At 40.2% G+C, this 15,233-nt stretch overlaps 1 protein-coding gene across 1 annotated transcript; it reads right to left on the bottom strand.

The window, feature by feature from the left end:
* Nucleotides 1-6,590: 6,590 nt before the first annotated feature.
* kcnj12b (potassium inwardly rectifying channel subfamily J member 12b) lies at nt 6,591-13,731 on the bottom strand. The gene is made up of 2 exons (XM_086288868.1): nt 13,272-13,731; nt 6,591-9,201 (listed from the first exon to the last, which is right to left on the bottom strand). The coding sequence occupies exon 2, from the start codon at nt 9,103-9,105 to the stop codon at nt 7,822-7,824; it is 1,284 nt and encodes a 427-aa protein (XP_086144994.1). The 5' UTR covers nt 9,106-9,201; nt 13,272-13,731; the 3' UTR covers nt 6,591-7,821.
* Nucleotides 13,732-15,233: the final 1,502 nt, after the last annotated feature.

Raw genomic sequence — 15,233 nt, 5'->3', positions numbered from 1 at the left:
TTGATAAAGACTGGTTTAAACATTTCCATTCGCTTCTGCTTATCCTTTTCAGGGTCACAGGGGGTGCTGGAGCCTATCCCAGTCTGTCGCAGGGCCAACACACAGAGACAGATCATCATTCGCGCTCACTTTCACACCTATGGGCAATTTGGATTCATCAATTAATCTATCCCCACAAACTGCATGTCTTTGGACGGTGGGAGGAAACCGGAGAACCCACGCAAACACTGGGAGAACATGCAAACCCCACACAGAAAGACCTGATGGTGGCATTGAACTCAGCACCTTCTTGCTGTGCGACAACAGTGTTAACCACCGTGCTGCCCGTTTAAATGCTTTTGTTTCCCCAACTATTAAAAACAACAATTAGCAATAAAATCAGTGGAAGGAAGGAAAGTATACATATACTCACTGGCCATTTTATTAGTTACACCTTGTTAAACTTAGTTGGATCTCGTTTGGTCAGCAGAACTGCCTCCATTCTTCATGCCATAGATTCAATAAGGTGCTGGAAACTTGCCTCAAAAATTTGGTCTATGTCACGTTGACATGACAGCATCACACAGCTGCTGCAGATTTGTTGTCTGCACGTCCATGATGTGACTCTCTTGTTCCATCACATGCTAAAGATGCTCTGCTGGATTGAGATCTGGTGACTGTGAACTCACCAAAACCAGTTTGAGTTGATTTGTGGTAAATCTTACTGGAAGCAGCCATTAGAAGATGGATTCAACTACAAGGCAGAATGGGTCCCTGCTTTCACGCTACTTAAATTCTTACAAAACTCATCAGACCAGGTGACATTTTTTCCAAACTTTTGTATCCCAATTTTGGTGAGCCTGTGCAAACTGTAGCTTGAGTTTCCTGACAGGTCAGTGTGGTTGCACCTGTTGTGTACAGTCACATTTCTCACATTTTAGATTTTTCCCCCTTTTCTTTATTACATAATGATATCCAAGCAGGCTTCTTTAGCACAGCCTCTATTAGAATTTGATCATAGTTTACACTGCAGTCAAAAACGCCCTGATTTCCTCCCACAGTCTTTCCCAGACAGGGTGGTGTTTTTCTTACCAGCTATGTTACGTTCACGAGTGCACTACTCTAACCTTTAAGCTGCTCACACCCCTCAAAAGAATAGCATGACGCCGCCTTAGCTGCTCGGTGTTGCTGTTAATGGAAGGAAAAGCTGCAATATAATATAATAATAGCAAGAAGACGCTGGTTTCCGTGACATGTTCAGTCTTGGTTAGAAGTGACACTGGAAGGCCAGCGAGAGCTTTAATGGTTTCGTTATCAACGTGAAGACTCATTACCCAGAGCCTGATTATTAGGACATGAACGTTGGCTAACTAGGATTTATATCAAGCTGAACTGGGATCTAAATGCAGAGACCTCAAATCAACTTTTAAGGTTTTTCTGAAGTGATGATTAACGACATGGGAGCTACGTTAAGCTCCAGGCTGTTTTTGTTATTGAACCTGTCCTAAACATTTTCAACTCCACTAAACTGAAATGAGGAGGCAACAACAGTGCTATTTTTGTCTTCTCTAAAAGGGCCACATAGAAGAATTTTTTTTTAAGAATTTGTCCGTTTTGAGATTAAACTCAAAATACTATTTAGCACATAGACATGGTGTGGTGACGAGTATACAGACGTTGAACAGAGTGTGCAGAAAGCTGGACGAGTCGGCTGGATTTGTGCAAGATGTAATAGTTGGCAATGGACAGATGCAAGGATATCGATGGTTACACCCTTGAGCAGTATAGAGGGGGTATGTTGTATCACAAGACACAATAAGACTAGTTGTTTCACTAACTCATCTACACTGGGCATTTTGTAAGGGGGTATAGCAGCCGTGGCAGTGGTTTGACTTTTTGGCACTTTTTGGCTTATTAGCAAAATTAGCAATCCTTCTGGGTTTTTTGCCTTTTTTAAACGTGTTTCAAATACTGTCTCGTAACATTTAACCTTTTTTAAAAACAATGTGTTGCATTTTAACAACAGATGGAACACACAGGAACAGGAAGCAAAGTGTTAAGAAGCACCCATGCCATATATGTTCTTGCACAGAGAGAGTGTGTCATATTTTGGGGTTAAGTTTTATTTTGTTTGTTTGTTTCTTGACCAAAAGCTCCAGAAACAATGAGTTTGCAGCGTTTAGTAAGTTCCGCAAATTGAACTCTATGCGTGATTTTATAGAATATAATCTAGGTCTAAAATGTCCGGAGTTATTGCTTGAGGAACGGAAATGCAGCTGTTAGTGCTGCATCATGTTATTTTCTTTTTTCCACACTCCACCTCCTTCTAGGAGCTGAAGTAAAGAATAGAGCTGGTCCAATTAAGGCTGAATTTGCCTTTCAGCAACCCACTCTGCATGTTTGAAGGCTGACCCTCAACGGCTTCTCATCCTCCACAACAGTGCAGAGTGGGTGGGAAGGATCCCAGGTTTATTCTCAGTGCTCCTTCCATCACACACAGCACATCTCAGAGGATACAGGCGGATAAAAGTAAGAGATTGTGCTTTCATTTGGCACTAATAGCATGAAAGTCAAATGTAATTATACACAGAACAGTTTGCCACGAGTTTAATATTTCTCACAGCCTCACTGATATGCCAGGTCACATTAGCTGGTAATTGAGTAAAAGTAGATCTGGGTAGAATTACGATTAGACAGAGGTACCACCAGCACATAGGGGCAATAAAATATTTGCACATTTTAACCAAATGTGGAGTGTTTTCTATCAGTGGAGACTTTCTGTGACTGTGAAAGAGAGCTAAAGAGAGTGAAAATAACCTGTTAAACAACAGCAGGAACAGTGACGAAGGCTCTACATTAGATTTCTGTGGTGTGAGTATATGTGCATGTGATCCCTCTACAAGTGCTCAAGGTTACAGGGCAGCGAAATCCAAAAGAACTGCCAAGTCTTGCGTGTGTGTATGCAAAGACGTGACTGATTGGTTGCATAAGAGTGAAAGAAGAAACCTCTGACCCCAACCAGATACCCTCAAACCAAATCACAGCCATAAATCAAAGTCCATTCCTTTCTGCTTATCAAACGGCTCACTTACTTTCCTCAGTCATGCTACACCATACGCACTCATCAGATGCTTATTGTAGGATTATTCATGTCGTTAGTGTCTGACTACCACAAAGGGCAAAAAAGAAGGAAAGCTTGGCTTTATCAGACAATTTTATTGTGGTAATGAGAGGAGGAGTCTTTCTTTTTTCTTCTTTTTTTTAGTGCATCTCCCACTTTTAAGGTGTTGTCTCACACAACAAACGAAACTCTGCAAGGAAACAAAAAAAGTGTGGCTTCAAATGCATTTAGTGGAAAAGAGCAAAATGAGGTCAGAGATGTTCAGTTCATTAGATGTCATTTCAATCCTTTAGGCAAAAAGAGTATTTCCAGTTTATTTATTTCTCAAGACACTAAAAATTCCAATCCCTTACTTTTATAAAACCGTGTGCCAACTTACACTCACCCCCCATTTTATTAGGTAAACAGTGTGTTCACCTGCCACCAGAAGATCACCCGAAACATTAGACCATCAACACCTGATTGAATGGTTCAAACAAGGCAGGATGGATCCATGCTTTCATGCTGTTCATGCCAGATTCTGACATTACAAGACCAGATAACCTTTTTCCAATCTTCCACTGTCTAATTGTGGTGAGTCTGTGCAATCTGTAGCCTCGGTTTCCTGTTCTTAGCTGACAGGAGCGGCACCTAGTCTGGCGTTGTGCTGCTTTAGCCCATCTGCTATAAGATTTCACGTGTTTTGCATTTGGAGATGCTCTTCTGCATACTTTGGGTGTAACAAATGATTATATGATGCTTTCCTTGAAGCGGTCTGGCCATTCTCTTCTGACCTCTACCATCAATAGAGCGTTTTTTCAGGGAGCTCATTGAATATTTTCTTCTGTTGTGTGGGAAGATCTCAGTAGATGAGCAGTTTCTGAAAGACTCATACCAACATCAACAACCGTGCTATGTTCTTTTCTTCCCCAGTGGCTGCAATGTGATTGGCTGATGAGACATTTGATTAAGAGAGCTGGACAGCTGGCTAGTGAGTGTATATATCTCTCTGTCTATAATTATGAGCATTCAGCCTGACAGATCAGAAGCAAAAAATGTATTTACAATACACTGACAGATATATTAAACTTTTTGCTGTTTTACATGGAAAAACTCTTTGATCAAACTCTTGGTGCATTTGAACCAACATTCGTTTTCTAGAGCAAACCTATTCTGATAGTTTCAGCGCGAGTCAGCAATATATAGAGATATACAAATGTGTTGGAATGTGCTGAAATGGCAGTTAGACGCCTAAGTTAACCCACATGGAGTTTAATAAAGTGCATCTGTTCAGTGGCTGTTATCATGTCTTTTTTTTAGCCCTGCATGTAGTCTTCCACCAGATGAGCAGGTCAGAGTAAAACTGGGACGCTCAGGGTCACTTTGCTTTGCTTAGCTTTTTTTCACATTCATTAATCTCAATGAATAAACAGTTCAAGGTATCTTGCACAAGATTTGATTAGCTTGCACTGATTGTGAATATTAAAATGTTCTGATTTTACTCTAAATACCTGTTTTGCAGAAAAAAATATGACATATCTTCTGAAAATCCCCTCTGATCTGAGACTCTATGAATCAACAGACTTTATATAAACATAGTTGTTGTGTCAGGCATCCCCTTTTGGATTTGTCCTCATAAAGGGCTCAGATGTGCCACAGTATTAGCCCACTCTGTGTCCCATGGGTCACATATGGCACAGTGCTTCATTTCAGATGACTTTAATTAGACGCTTCTGTTGCCAATGGGGTCCCTCCAAAATTAACTTTCAAGTTTTGTTTTGTTTTGTTTTTTTTAACCAGTGAGTCGTTAGATCTTATTAGTCTTTGCTTATTTCTAAATATATTTTTTCACATCCACACAGCTCAAGTTGACATTTTGATTTGCAGGATAACATTTATAAGGAGAAGAGTGGGCGGTTTTATTTTTATTTTCATAGTCTGTTGCCTCTGAGAAGAACGGACAGATTTATTTCCAATGAGAGTTTTCTAAGTTCTGACTCAAACTGCGAAATGTACAATCGTAGCTCAGGGGCTGTAAGTGAGCAAAGCATGTCTGAAACATTGCTGACCTTGGTAGTAACACCAGGTGAAGTTATCTAGGTAAACCTAGCAAACATGCTTACTTTACATTATTACAGGGTTCAAACATCCAAAGAAATGATCTTTTTTGTGCAGTCCCTGGTTTAGCAGAAGATAATAAAGGACGTGCTCAGATCAAATCCATTGTAAGCTAATGTTAGCATGTTAGCATATCTGTGGTTCATTTTCCATGGTCTAGTTTCATCACCAGCCAAGCTATAGTTGCAACATTTGCTGTAATACTGATTGTAAAAGCCTTTTCTCTGCATTTTTAATCTGTGGAGGATACAAAAGGCCCACTAATAAAAATATAATCTCTGTCTTGATCGTAGTTTATAAGCTATGCCACGTTTCCTCAACAAAAGAACTTCCACTTTTTCTTATCATAGTTATATGGAGGAGTGAAATCTGTGATAGGGGACATGGGCTGTTCTGCACTATAATCTACCTCCACAGTTGTTGTGGGGCATCGGCGCTGATTTTGGAGTGGATTTGTGGGTCTGTGTGTTTTTACAATTGCTACGAGGCAACGACTGTGCTTTTGTTGGGTTAATTGAAAGCAGGTATATTTGATTGTGCTTCCACTCTAGTCTACTTATACTCCACAGAGCAAACAATGCTGCATATTTTTTTCTTTTTCTCTGGCTTGCTGAGGATGGGGTGGTCGTTGATCTAGCAGGATAACTGTGATTAATACTTTCCACAGGACCACTCCCAAGGGCACAGCCATACTAGGGGTTAGATACCTGAGATTCTCCACCACTTGTTTTAAAACTGAAGAAGCCTCTTGGGTGATAGGCAAAATGTTCTCAGGAGCTTAGAGGAGTCCAGTTGCCTTATTTTCAAGCATTCAGGACTGTGTTTTGTATCCATTTTGCAAGTTGGACTCTGTCCCTCCCACCCCCCAACTTTTAAGCACAAAATACTGTAGCTGGGATTGTTTCATTCTGATTTAAGTGTTTGTCTAATAATTCCCTGAAGTGATCTTTTTTCTCATAGATGGCTTTTGCTCAGACATAGAATTTGAGTGTTACAAATACCTATTTATGTACAAGATCAATGCACTTTCTTTATTAGAAGGTTTTATGCACTGGTTCTGCAACTTGTGAGAGTGCACGTTTTGGGCTTGAGGCTTTTAGCCTTAGTCTTTGTATCATGATAGTCACAAGAATTTCTATATTTAAGAACCCTTTTCTTGTTTTAAAGACTTCACAAAGTCAGCTGGACACAGCCTTTTCAGTCAGATCGCGAAACTAACAATACCTTGATTAAGCAGCTAGGCAGAGCAGTTAAAATTATTAGCCAGACAAAACCGATAGTCCCAACCTGGAAAAGCTGATCCTGTTTATCGGGAACTGTCTCTAATTAAGGAGCCTTTGTTTGGAGCTTCTATTATGAGAGTAAACTGCATAATGTGTGCAGTAGCAGTGGAAAGTTTGACAATGATAGTAATAGTTACCAACAGAAGTGAGCAAACTAGTTCTTCAATGGTATATTAGCAATGAAAACAAGTGATATCAGGTTACAGCATACTTGGAATACTTAATACATAGTAAAACAGTTCTGCGCAGAAAGGAAAACAACCAAAAAGGGAAAAGGAATCATGTGTTTATTCACTGTAATGTGGTGTTAGTTTGTTTCTATGTGTCAATATTGTAATATATAGTACATAACAAGAATAATTGATTTTATAAACATTTCTAAATTCAATTAATTATCCCACTCGTTCCCCTGCTGTCTAGCACCACTTTCTCTGTGTAAGCTTCTTGCAATAAATTTAATTTAATACACACTATGAAGTGTCATGACTTGGTGTCCCGGGTAAATCAAACTAGCAGGGGAAACAGTTTGGAGCTCCAAGATTATCATAATTTCCAGCAATGTAACAAGCTGTACAGGAGAGCTATACAAGATATTGCCTTATCCATATTTTGTCTCACTCCTACTCGTAATGCCACTGAGTTTCTAGTAAATGCAAGTAATTCAAATGTAAATTTAAGATCCAACATTTGTCACTGGCTGAAATAAACAGAGATGAATAGTTTTCCCTGCTATATACAAAACTTACAAATGATGTGACATCATTTGTTTCCCCTTTGTGATAGAAATATGTATAACTCTACCTTTTCTTGTGCTCATAACTGCATTTGTGCCAACCAGCCAAGTCAGTCGCTAACGGTGTTTAATGAAGAGCATTTAATGTTGTTGTCATTCAAAGAAGTGTTACGTTTGCTTAGAATGAAAATCTGTCTCTCATCCACTTTTGATTTGCACTTTAGTTTTTATCAGTTGAGCTCGGAGAAGTATTCTCCAGGTTTAGTTTCCTAAACAATAACTTCAAGTTCAGTCAAGTTCACTGCACACCTCGCTGCAAATTTGAGGAACCTACAGATAGTCCCGCCATGACTGGGAAACATTTCTCAAAATATTTATACAAAACTATGCTATTGTCATGCATTTTATTACTAGGAACTGCAATTGTAACATGACAGCTGTTTTTCCATAAAACTCAGTGATCATCTCTGGAGAGCCTGAAACGTCCACGGACGAGCTTCACTACTCTGTACTGCTGGTCCTCCACCTGCCTCAGCGGTGTCCTCATATCAGCAGGATGACAGTCATAGGTCACTTCATGTGGCGATGTTCAAAACAAGCATCAAAGGTTAAATCTCAGATTCTCTACGAGAGGGCGTTTCGTGTTCGGTAAATGACGACTCATTCACTAACTCAGATGGACACTCTCTGTCCTGCTCTTTCTCCATGTCTCCCTCGTCCTCCTCATCCCTGCTGATGAAGGCCAGCTCATTCTCATAGCAGAAAGAGTTGGCGGCAGATGTTGGGAATTTTCTCTCCTCCATGTCTTTGGCGCTGCACCTAGGGGTGGATGGTACTTCAAATGTTTTGTGAAAGTAGGCGTAATCTATCCTGTACTGGTTCTTCTCCTCGAAAATGACGGGCTCAAAGCGGTGACCCCACAAGATCTCCGAGGGCAGGTATGAGCTGCGTGCTTGCGTCGTCATGGCTGTGGCCTCCACCATCCCTTCAAGTATAATTACTATCTCAAAGTCGGCTGCTTCGAGATCTTGTTTACTGATGCCAAAGAGTGGACTTTCTTCATCAATTTCGTGTATGACGGTGAGCGGGGCAACCAGAAACAGGCGGTCCGTGCCTTTGTCGTATCCGACGTTCATGTCGATCTGATCCAGGGGGATGTACTCGCCTTCCTCTGTGTAGCGGGGCTTCACCAGCTGGGCTCTCACGTGAGCTTCCACGATGTGGCTCTTCCTTAGGTTTGCAACTCTGAACATGAGGCACAGCTTCCCATCGCGCATAGCGATTACTGCATTGTGGCTGAAAAGTAGCGTCTCTGCACGCTTTTTGGGCCTTGCCATCTTTGCCATGATGGCGCCAATCATAAAGGCATCAATGATGCACCCCATAATAGACTGAAAGACCACCATGAAGACAGCTGCTGGGCATTCCTCTGTGACAAAGCGAGCTCCGTACCCAATGGTTGTTTGGGTCTCAACGGAGAACAGGAAGGCTGCCACAAAGGTGTGAACGTTCATGACACAAGGAACAAAACTCTCGTCCCTTCCTTGATTGTCCATGTCACCATGGAGCAGGCCAATGACCCAGAATGCAAAGCCAAACATTAACCAGGACACCACAAACACCAAGCTGAACAGCAGGAACATGTATCGCCAGCGGATGTCCACGCAAGTAGTGAAAATGTCAGATATGTACCGCTGTGACTTCTCATCCATGTTTGTGAAATGGATGTTGCATTGGCCGGTCTTGCCGACAAACCGGCTGTGCTGTTTGCGTCGTGTGTGGATCTTTCCATTGCCAAAACTGCCCACAGCAGGCATAGTGCTCAGTCTAAAGCCTTCTTCTTCACAGGACAAGAAGCTGTGGTGGTGGTGGTGGGCTCTTCCCACACTCATGCCTCAGTGGTGCACAGCCACAGGGCTTCACGCTATCAGCCTGGCTCATACAAAACTGACCAGGCTCAGGGGAAGTGCCCAGCACTGTGAAGGTCGCTGTAAAGGAAACACAGGCAGAATATTAATACACAACATCAAATAATAGGGAAACAAAGAGAATTGTATTTTCCTTCATTTAAGCAAAGAATTGAGATAATCATACAGCTTCAGAAGGTCACATGGTTATCAGCATTGTGTATCAGATTCATTAGTCAAGCCCAGTGAAAATGATGCTCTTTTCTACTTCAATTTCCCCTTCCTGAAGTACCTTTGGCATGATTGCATTAATTTTTCTCTATTCATTTTGATGTCTTCTGCCATCCACATTACAGATATTACATTTCTTTCTCCACCAAAGCACGTCTACACTTATAAATGTGTCACTGCTGATTTCGGTTCAGCTCTCCACGTAGCTAAAATTATCATCTTCAGGTTTTTTTTTAAGTTGCTTATATGTTGCTGAAGTAAAATAAAACAGACATTTAATAGATAAAAGATTTTTAATGGTATCCAATTAAAAAAACAACAACTCTGCTTTGCTTTCATTCCACCTCTTCTGTCAGAAATTCTGCGGCATATACAATGAATGTTTCACTGTTCAACAAGGTACAGAAATAGCCAGCTAATCCAATGCCCTGCCATTTTATGTGACGTGTCTTCTGTTTCTTCCAGCTGGCAAAACTATTAGAGTCACTGGAGTACAGTGATGAGGCTGTGTGATTCCCTTGTGAGGCTGAACTGAAAAGTAATATGGGCTGAAAAAGATGGGGCAGAACAGCGGGTGCCATGGAGATAGAAATGGTTTGATGGCAGAAATCAATGGCATCACTTCAGGCACTTAATGGGATTTTTCTTTCTGAAAAAGGTGCACTTTATGTGGAGTAAACCCTTTTTTCACATGTGTGTTGGACTAAGTAATAATGTTTTACAGCATGCAGAAAGTAGATTTTCAAAGCAAAGTTTTACAAAGCTTTTGTATGACATTGCACCTCCTTCCCAACCAACGAAAAACCCTTCAACTTACTGTGATTCAGTGTTAAAAATAATCTTTGCTCTCTTATTTTCTTAACTGTATTACACCTTCAGTTGCGCAATATGCATGCAAAGGTGCATATAAAAGTTTCTTTTCAACAAAATGAGTAAATGTGTTGGAATGATCTACCCACACCTCATTTTTTGAAATGTTTTACCCAAAATGTAATAACCGTAGAGAGTTTTCATTTCATATTTGGTGCTGACTTAAACAAAATTCTGCTGTGGACAAAAATTTTGGTGACTGTTAATTTATGTTCGGGGGGTGTACGTTTAGCTGGACACTTGAACCAAACGGAAATGGAGAACACAACACAGCATTCACAGGGGGATGATAAAATGAACATAATATATACAAAGTAAGGATTTATAGTGGAATAGATTATAATAGAAAAAAAAATATAGATATGAATCATCGCTGTATGTTTGACAACATTTGTGCAAAGTTTTGTTTGATTAGTTAAAAAAAATCTGAAGAGAGCATGAAAATTTGCAGACTGGTAGATTTTTAAAAAAAGATTCTCTGTTGTTTTGAAACAGGGCGCGCACGCTCTGGCCAAATCTGCAGCTGACATCTTGTTTTTAATAATGGCCAACATGGTGTAGGTTCCTTAATTATTTAGAAGTCGGAAATTCTGAGTTTCCAGATGTAATTTTTTTATGGAACACCTCCTCAACTCGGATTTCCCACTCGGAGAGTTGGAACAGACCAACATACCCCGAATTAGCAAGCCAAGATGGCGGCACTGAACGTAACCAGTAGCATCTCTTCTGCTACTGTTGTGTATTTTTCACTCACTAAATAAGCCATACACAGAGCACTGATCAGGCTTTATTCATGAATGTGTGCACAAAATAAGTATTATACTGTATTGCTAGTGATAACTGAATGGCTTAGCTAAAAACCAAAACAAATCCTGTTTGCCCTCACTTTTTCTGGAAGGTGCTAACTCATGAGTGACGTCACTCCTGAGTTTTAACTTCAAGTTCTGAGGTATCTGAAATAGGTTACTGGTTTGAACAGGTAACTCATATACAGTAAAGCTAATGTTGAGGCCTGGGTTTGAATTTGCTCCGACGCTGTTAACCACATTTTCTTTGTTTTAGTTTTCTTATCTTATGCCTACTGTCCTATAAAGGCTAAAAAACACAAATATATATATGTGTATTAAAAAACACCTATTAAAATGCATGTTTTGAGAGCACACTGAAAAGGTAAAAGCCTCTGCGCTTCTTTTACATGTGGCTAAAGCGTAGCTGCACCTGTGATTAGGTCTGTGTCACATCGAATTGTTTGCCATAAGACTGGTGTAAGGTTTTATGTGATATTAAAATGTTACATTGCAACAATGCAACAAGCCCGGACGTGTCTGTGCTTTGTAAAGTAAGCAGAAAAAGAACATTGTTTTTAGTCAAGATGGAAATAACAAACTCGTTTCACCACTCAATGCTAAAAAATGTGCTGTAGAGTGCAACCAGGTTGTGAAGGACGAGATTCTAGTGCGACCCAAATGTAAACAAACAACTCAACCTAGCAATGCTAGCTGCTTTCCATGTGACAGGAAGAGCAAACGGTGACACAATGGAACAGCAGGAGTTTAGGCAGCTGGTCAAAAACCTCGACCCAAGATTAAACATCCCAGGTAGAAAATGTTTTTCATTCTTGTGCGACAAAGTGTTAAACAGTTATTTTACACCTTTACTTTAAATTTCATGGGGAAACACCACCTAGCATACTTTTATGCTTGCATTTGATTTATGATGTTTTACTACTAGTACACTATATAATGCTACTGCTGGTGCCTAAATCTATTGAAAGTAGCTCATTGGAAAAGAAGGCTGCAACCACCATGTTTTTCTATTGTCAGAAATATTGTTATTGTAAATATTCTTGCCATATCATGATGTAATTTTAAGACTATACCACCGGCACAATTTTATTAAACTCAAGACTCGGCTATGCAAGGCAGGGCTTGGAGCTAAATGCTAACATCATCTTGCTGACTTGGTGATTGTTTCGTTTTTCACGTTAATATACAAAAATGTGTTACTGTGTTGTGTGAGCCATGATCAGAGAAACCCTGAATGCAAACTTATGTGACGTAAAAGATGATGTTAGGAATATAAATTCCACGGAGGTAAAATATGTTTTTAAATCTCTTTTTGCTGTCAGAGTCAGCTAACTTGTGAAGCAGTTTTCATCAAATTTAAATGATGATTATGAATTTTTGATTGTGCTTTTCCAATGTCCTGGTGACTACTGAAGGTAAAGTTATTTTAAGGTATTGCTTTAAAATAACTGCCCACGTAAATGCCCAAATTGTTGAGTAGAGAGACTTCTAGAAACATCTAGGAAATATTATTATTATTATTATTATTATTATTATTATTACTAATTTTATTTATTTTTTGGTTTCCACTGAATTGAATGATGTGGCTGCATTCTGGTCTGTTGTACCTTAAATAATCTGAATTCAAAGAGCCCTTAAATAGGAGGCAGTCACATCACTGCCCTGGAAACAGAAGAGATTCAGTGGAAAACACCTCAACTACAGGTTTGCACAAGCTGTGTCCTGCTTACTTTCAGATATTTTTATCATGCTTTATGTTGTTTGGACTCTCTTTGGTATGTCTGAGAACATTACAGGAGGCTTGTCAGGTGATAAATAGGATAAGGGTATAAAAGATGCATTAAAAAACAAAAGTTAAAAATAGAAGCTGACCACACCATGGGTAGTTAGACATTAATACCCAGTACATATAACAGACCACACAGAAGTCAAGAAGGGATGTATTTGTTAGAGCTTAAAGTTCAGGATCAAGGATGACACTTATAATAACAAATCTGACCATATTTCCCCTGTGAGTGAGTGTTTCTCGAAGGTCTAGTTGCTAGGAAGCAGGATGTTGAGTGTCCAAGGGATATTAATATCTAATTATTTGTGCGACTGCTCCTTGGCTCTCTCAGGAGCCACACTCTGCCTGCTGGGCTGTGATCTTAACTCAGGAGCAGCGATGAGTCTTTTTATCTGCTGGCATTTATCACAGCAGAAACTGTTTTCACCGAAAACAGCAGCAAGAGGCAAGCGGCTTACCTTATTCGCAAGAAAACGCTGATTTCCAACTTTCCTTTTCTTCCAAATCTCCAAGCTTTTTAGCCAAGCTGCTTCATGATTGGCTTCCTTCAGTTCTTCTCTTCTTCTATCCTCCTGAGGTAGAAAAGTAAATAGCCACAGAGTGTCTTCATCTCTTTCTCCACTGAATGAGGAGAGCAATCACTCGTGCTCTAAAATACTCCAGGGTCACCCCCGGATTGATATCCAGTTGATTGGGAACAGACCAGAAATAACAAAATGGTTTTCGTGAAGCAGGGAAGTTGTAATTGTGATCTTCAAAAACCGAACGGCACCTTGATGGCAGTCATCCCAAATCAAATGAATGTAGTGGTCACGTGGCCTGTTGAGTCCAGTCCAATCAAAAAAGTCAATTCTTCACAGCTTATTTTAGAGTCTTGGGAGAGTCGACAGTCTCTCTTCTTCCACGTGTCTCACACTTTCTGAGTATATCTGCTATCTGATCTCGTTCTGCTGCAGATCCCACTCTGTATCCCACATCTAGTGAACTATTGCTCACTGCTCAGCTCCAATCCTCCCCCTCCCTTCCACAGTGTCACTGTAGATACTTGGCATTTGGAGACTACATGCGCTTCCCCTACAAAGTGTTGACAGTCAGGTGATCATCAGTGGCGTTGAAAGAACCGACTGGCTTATTCAGGGCTGTTGTGTACCACAGAGCGATGGGGGACACACTGGTTTCTTTGGGTTGTGTTTTTTTATGACAATGTATTTGATTATACTTTGGCAGAATCGCCTAAAGAACACACCACACTGCTTCTGCATGAGTAAACTTCTTATTTCCAAATATAGATTATACTTCATATGTATACCCTATTTTCTAACTAGAATCTAGCAGATCACCGAGTGGGTAGTCTCCATTTTTACTCAGTGAGAAAGCAGAGCAGCTCTTGTTGAATATGCTGGACTTTGAAGAGACCATGTAGGCAGTTTCTGAATTTTGTGTGCGTGCCTGAGTGAATGAGGACGTCTGTCAGCGTCTTGTACATTGCAAGGCCACTGAGAAGTTGTTAAAGGTTGCACTTGAAGCTTAAAGCAGTTATACCTATGGATGGTATCAGCATGCCTACGAAGTTGAAATGAGACTATGTTGCGAATTTCTTACAATAGTTACCATTTGAATTCAGTGTGTTTGGGTGATTCATTCATTACTTAGCAACTGAACTCAAACCGCTAATCCCAACAGGAATATCAATGTTTTTAAAGGTGTGTAACCATGATTAGACAAAGCAGCATTTTGAAATGATGGTCATATGATGAGTCACGTGAGTTTGCAAGGTTGTTATCTTACAGTATAAAATGCCTTCACACGACTGGTGTTGTGATTGTGGGAGAAAACTGGAGTAACTGGAGTGAACCCACGCAGACACCGGGAGATCACGTAGATGCCACACAGACTGGGTTTGAACCAGCAAAGCCAGGACTGCTAACCAGCAGCACTGCTAACCACAGCACAACCATGCTTGCATAAACATATCTAGAAAAAATTCAATTGACTGTCTAAGTTCTAAATAAAAATAGACTGGGCTTCAAATCATTTAAGGTATATTTATAGTTCAAAAAAAGAATATCTGATGTTCAGACTGACAAATGGTTTAGATGATTTGGATGGCTTTAAAAAACAAAAACAACTTCTGGAAATTGGGGGTTTCATTTTCTGAGCCATTAAAAGAATCAGAGAAACCTGAAAAGCAGCACTGACCTTCATGACTGGATGACCTCTTATGGTCTGACTAATGAAAATCTGAAATTCTGGTAATTCTGGTCGCTGCGTCCTCTGTAGGAGGAGAGTCTGTGGAGGTTACAGGTTAAAAGCCAGCATGTTATGAGCGGTGCATTAGTGCCCAAGGCAGTGATAGCCTGCACCTATGTGAACGTCTAATTACTGAATATATGCAAATCTTAGAGCAACATATGCTGTCT

The sequence above is a fragment of the Aulonocara sp. 'chitande type north' Nkhata Bay genome, linkage group LG4 (genome assembly GCF_057382095.1).
Source record: "Aulonocara sp. 'chitande type north' Nkhata Bay isolate Kocher_YH1m ecotype deep benthic linkage group LG4, A_spYH_male_GT1.1, whole genome shotgun sequence".
Taxonomy (NCBI): Eukaryota; Metazoa; Chordata; class Actinopteri; order Cichliformes; family Cichlidae; genus Aulonocara; species Aulonocara sp. 'chitande type north' Nkhata Bay.
The sequence above is the reverse complement of the archived record's forward strand: the minus strand, read 5'-3'. Positions and strand labels throughout refer to the sequence as shown.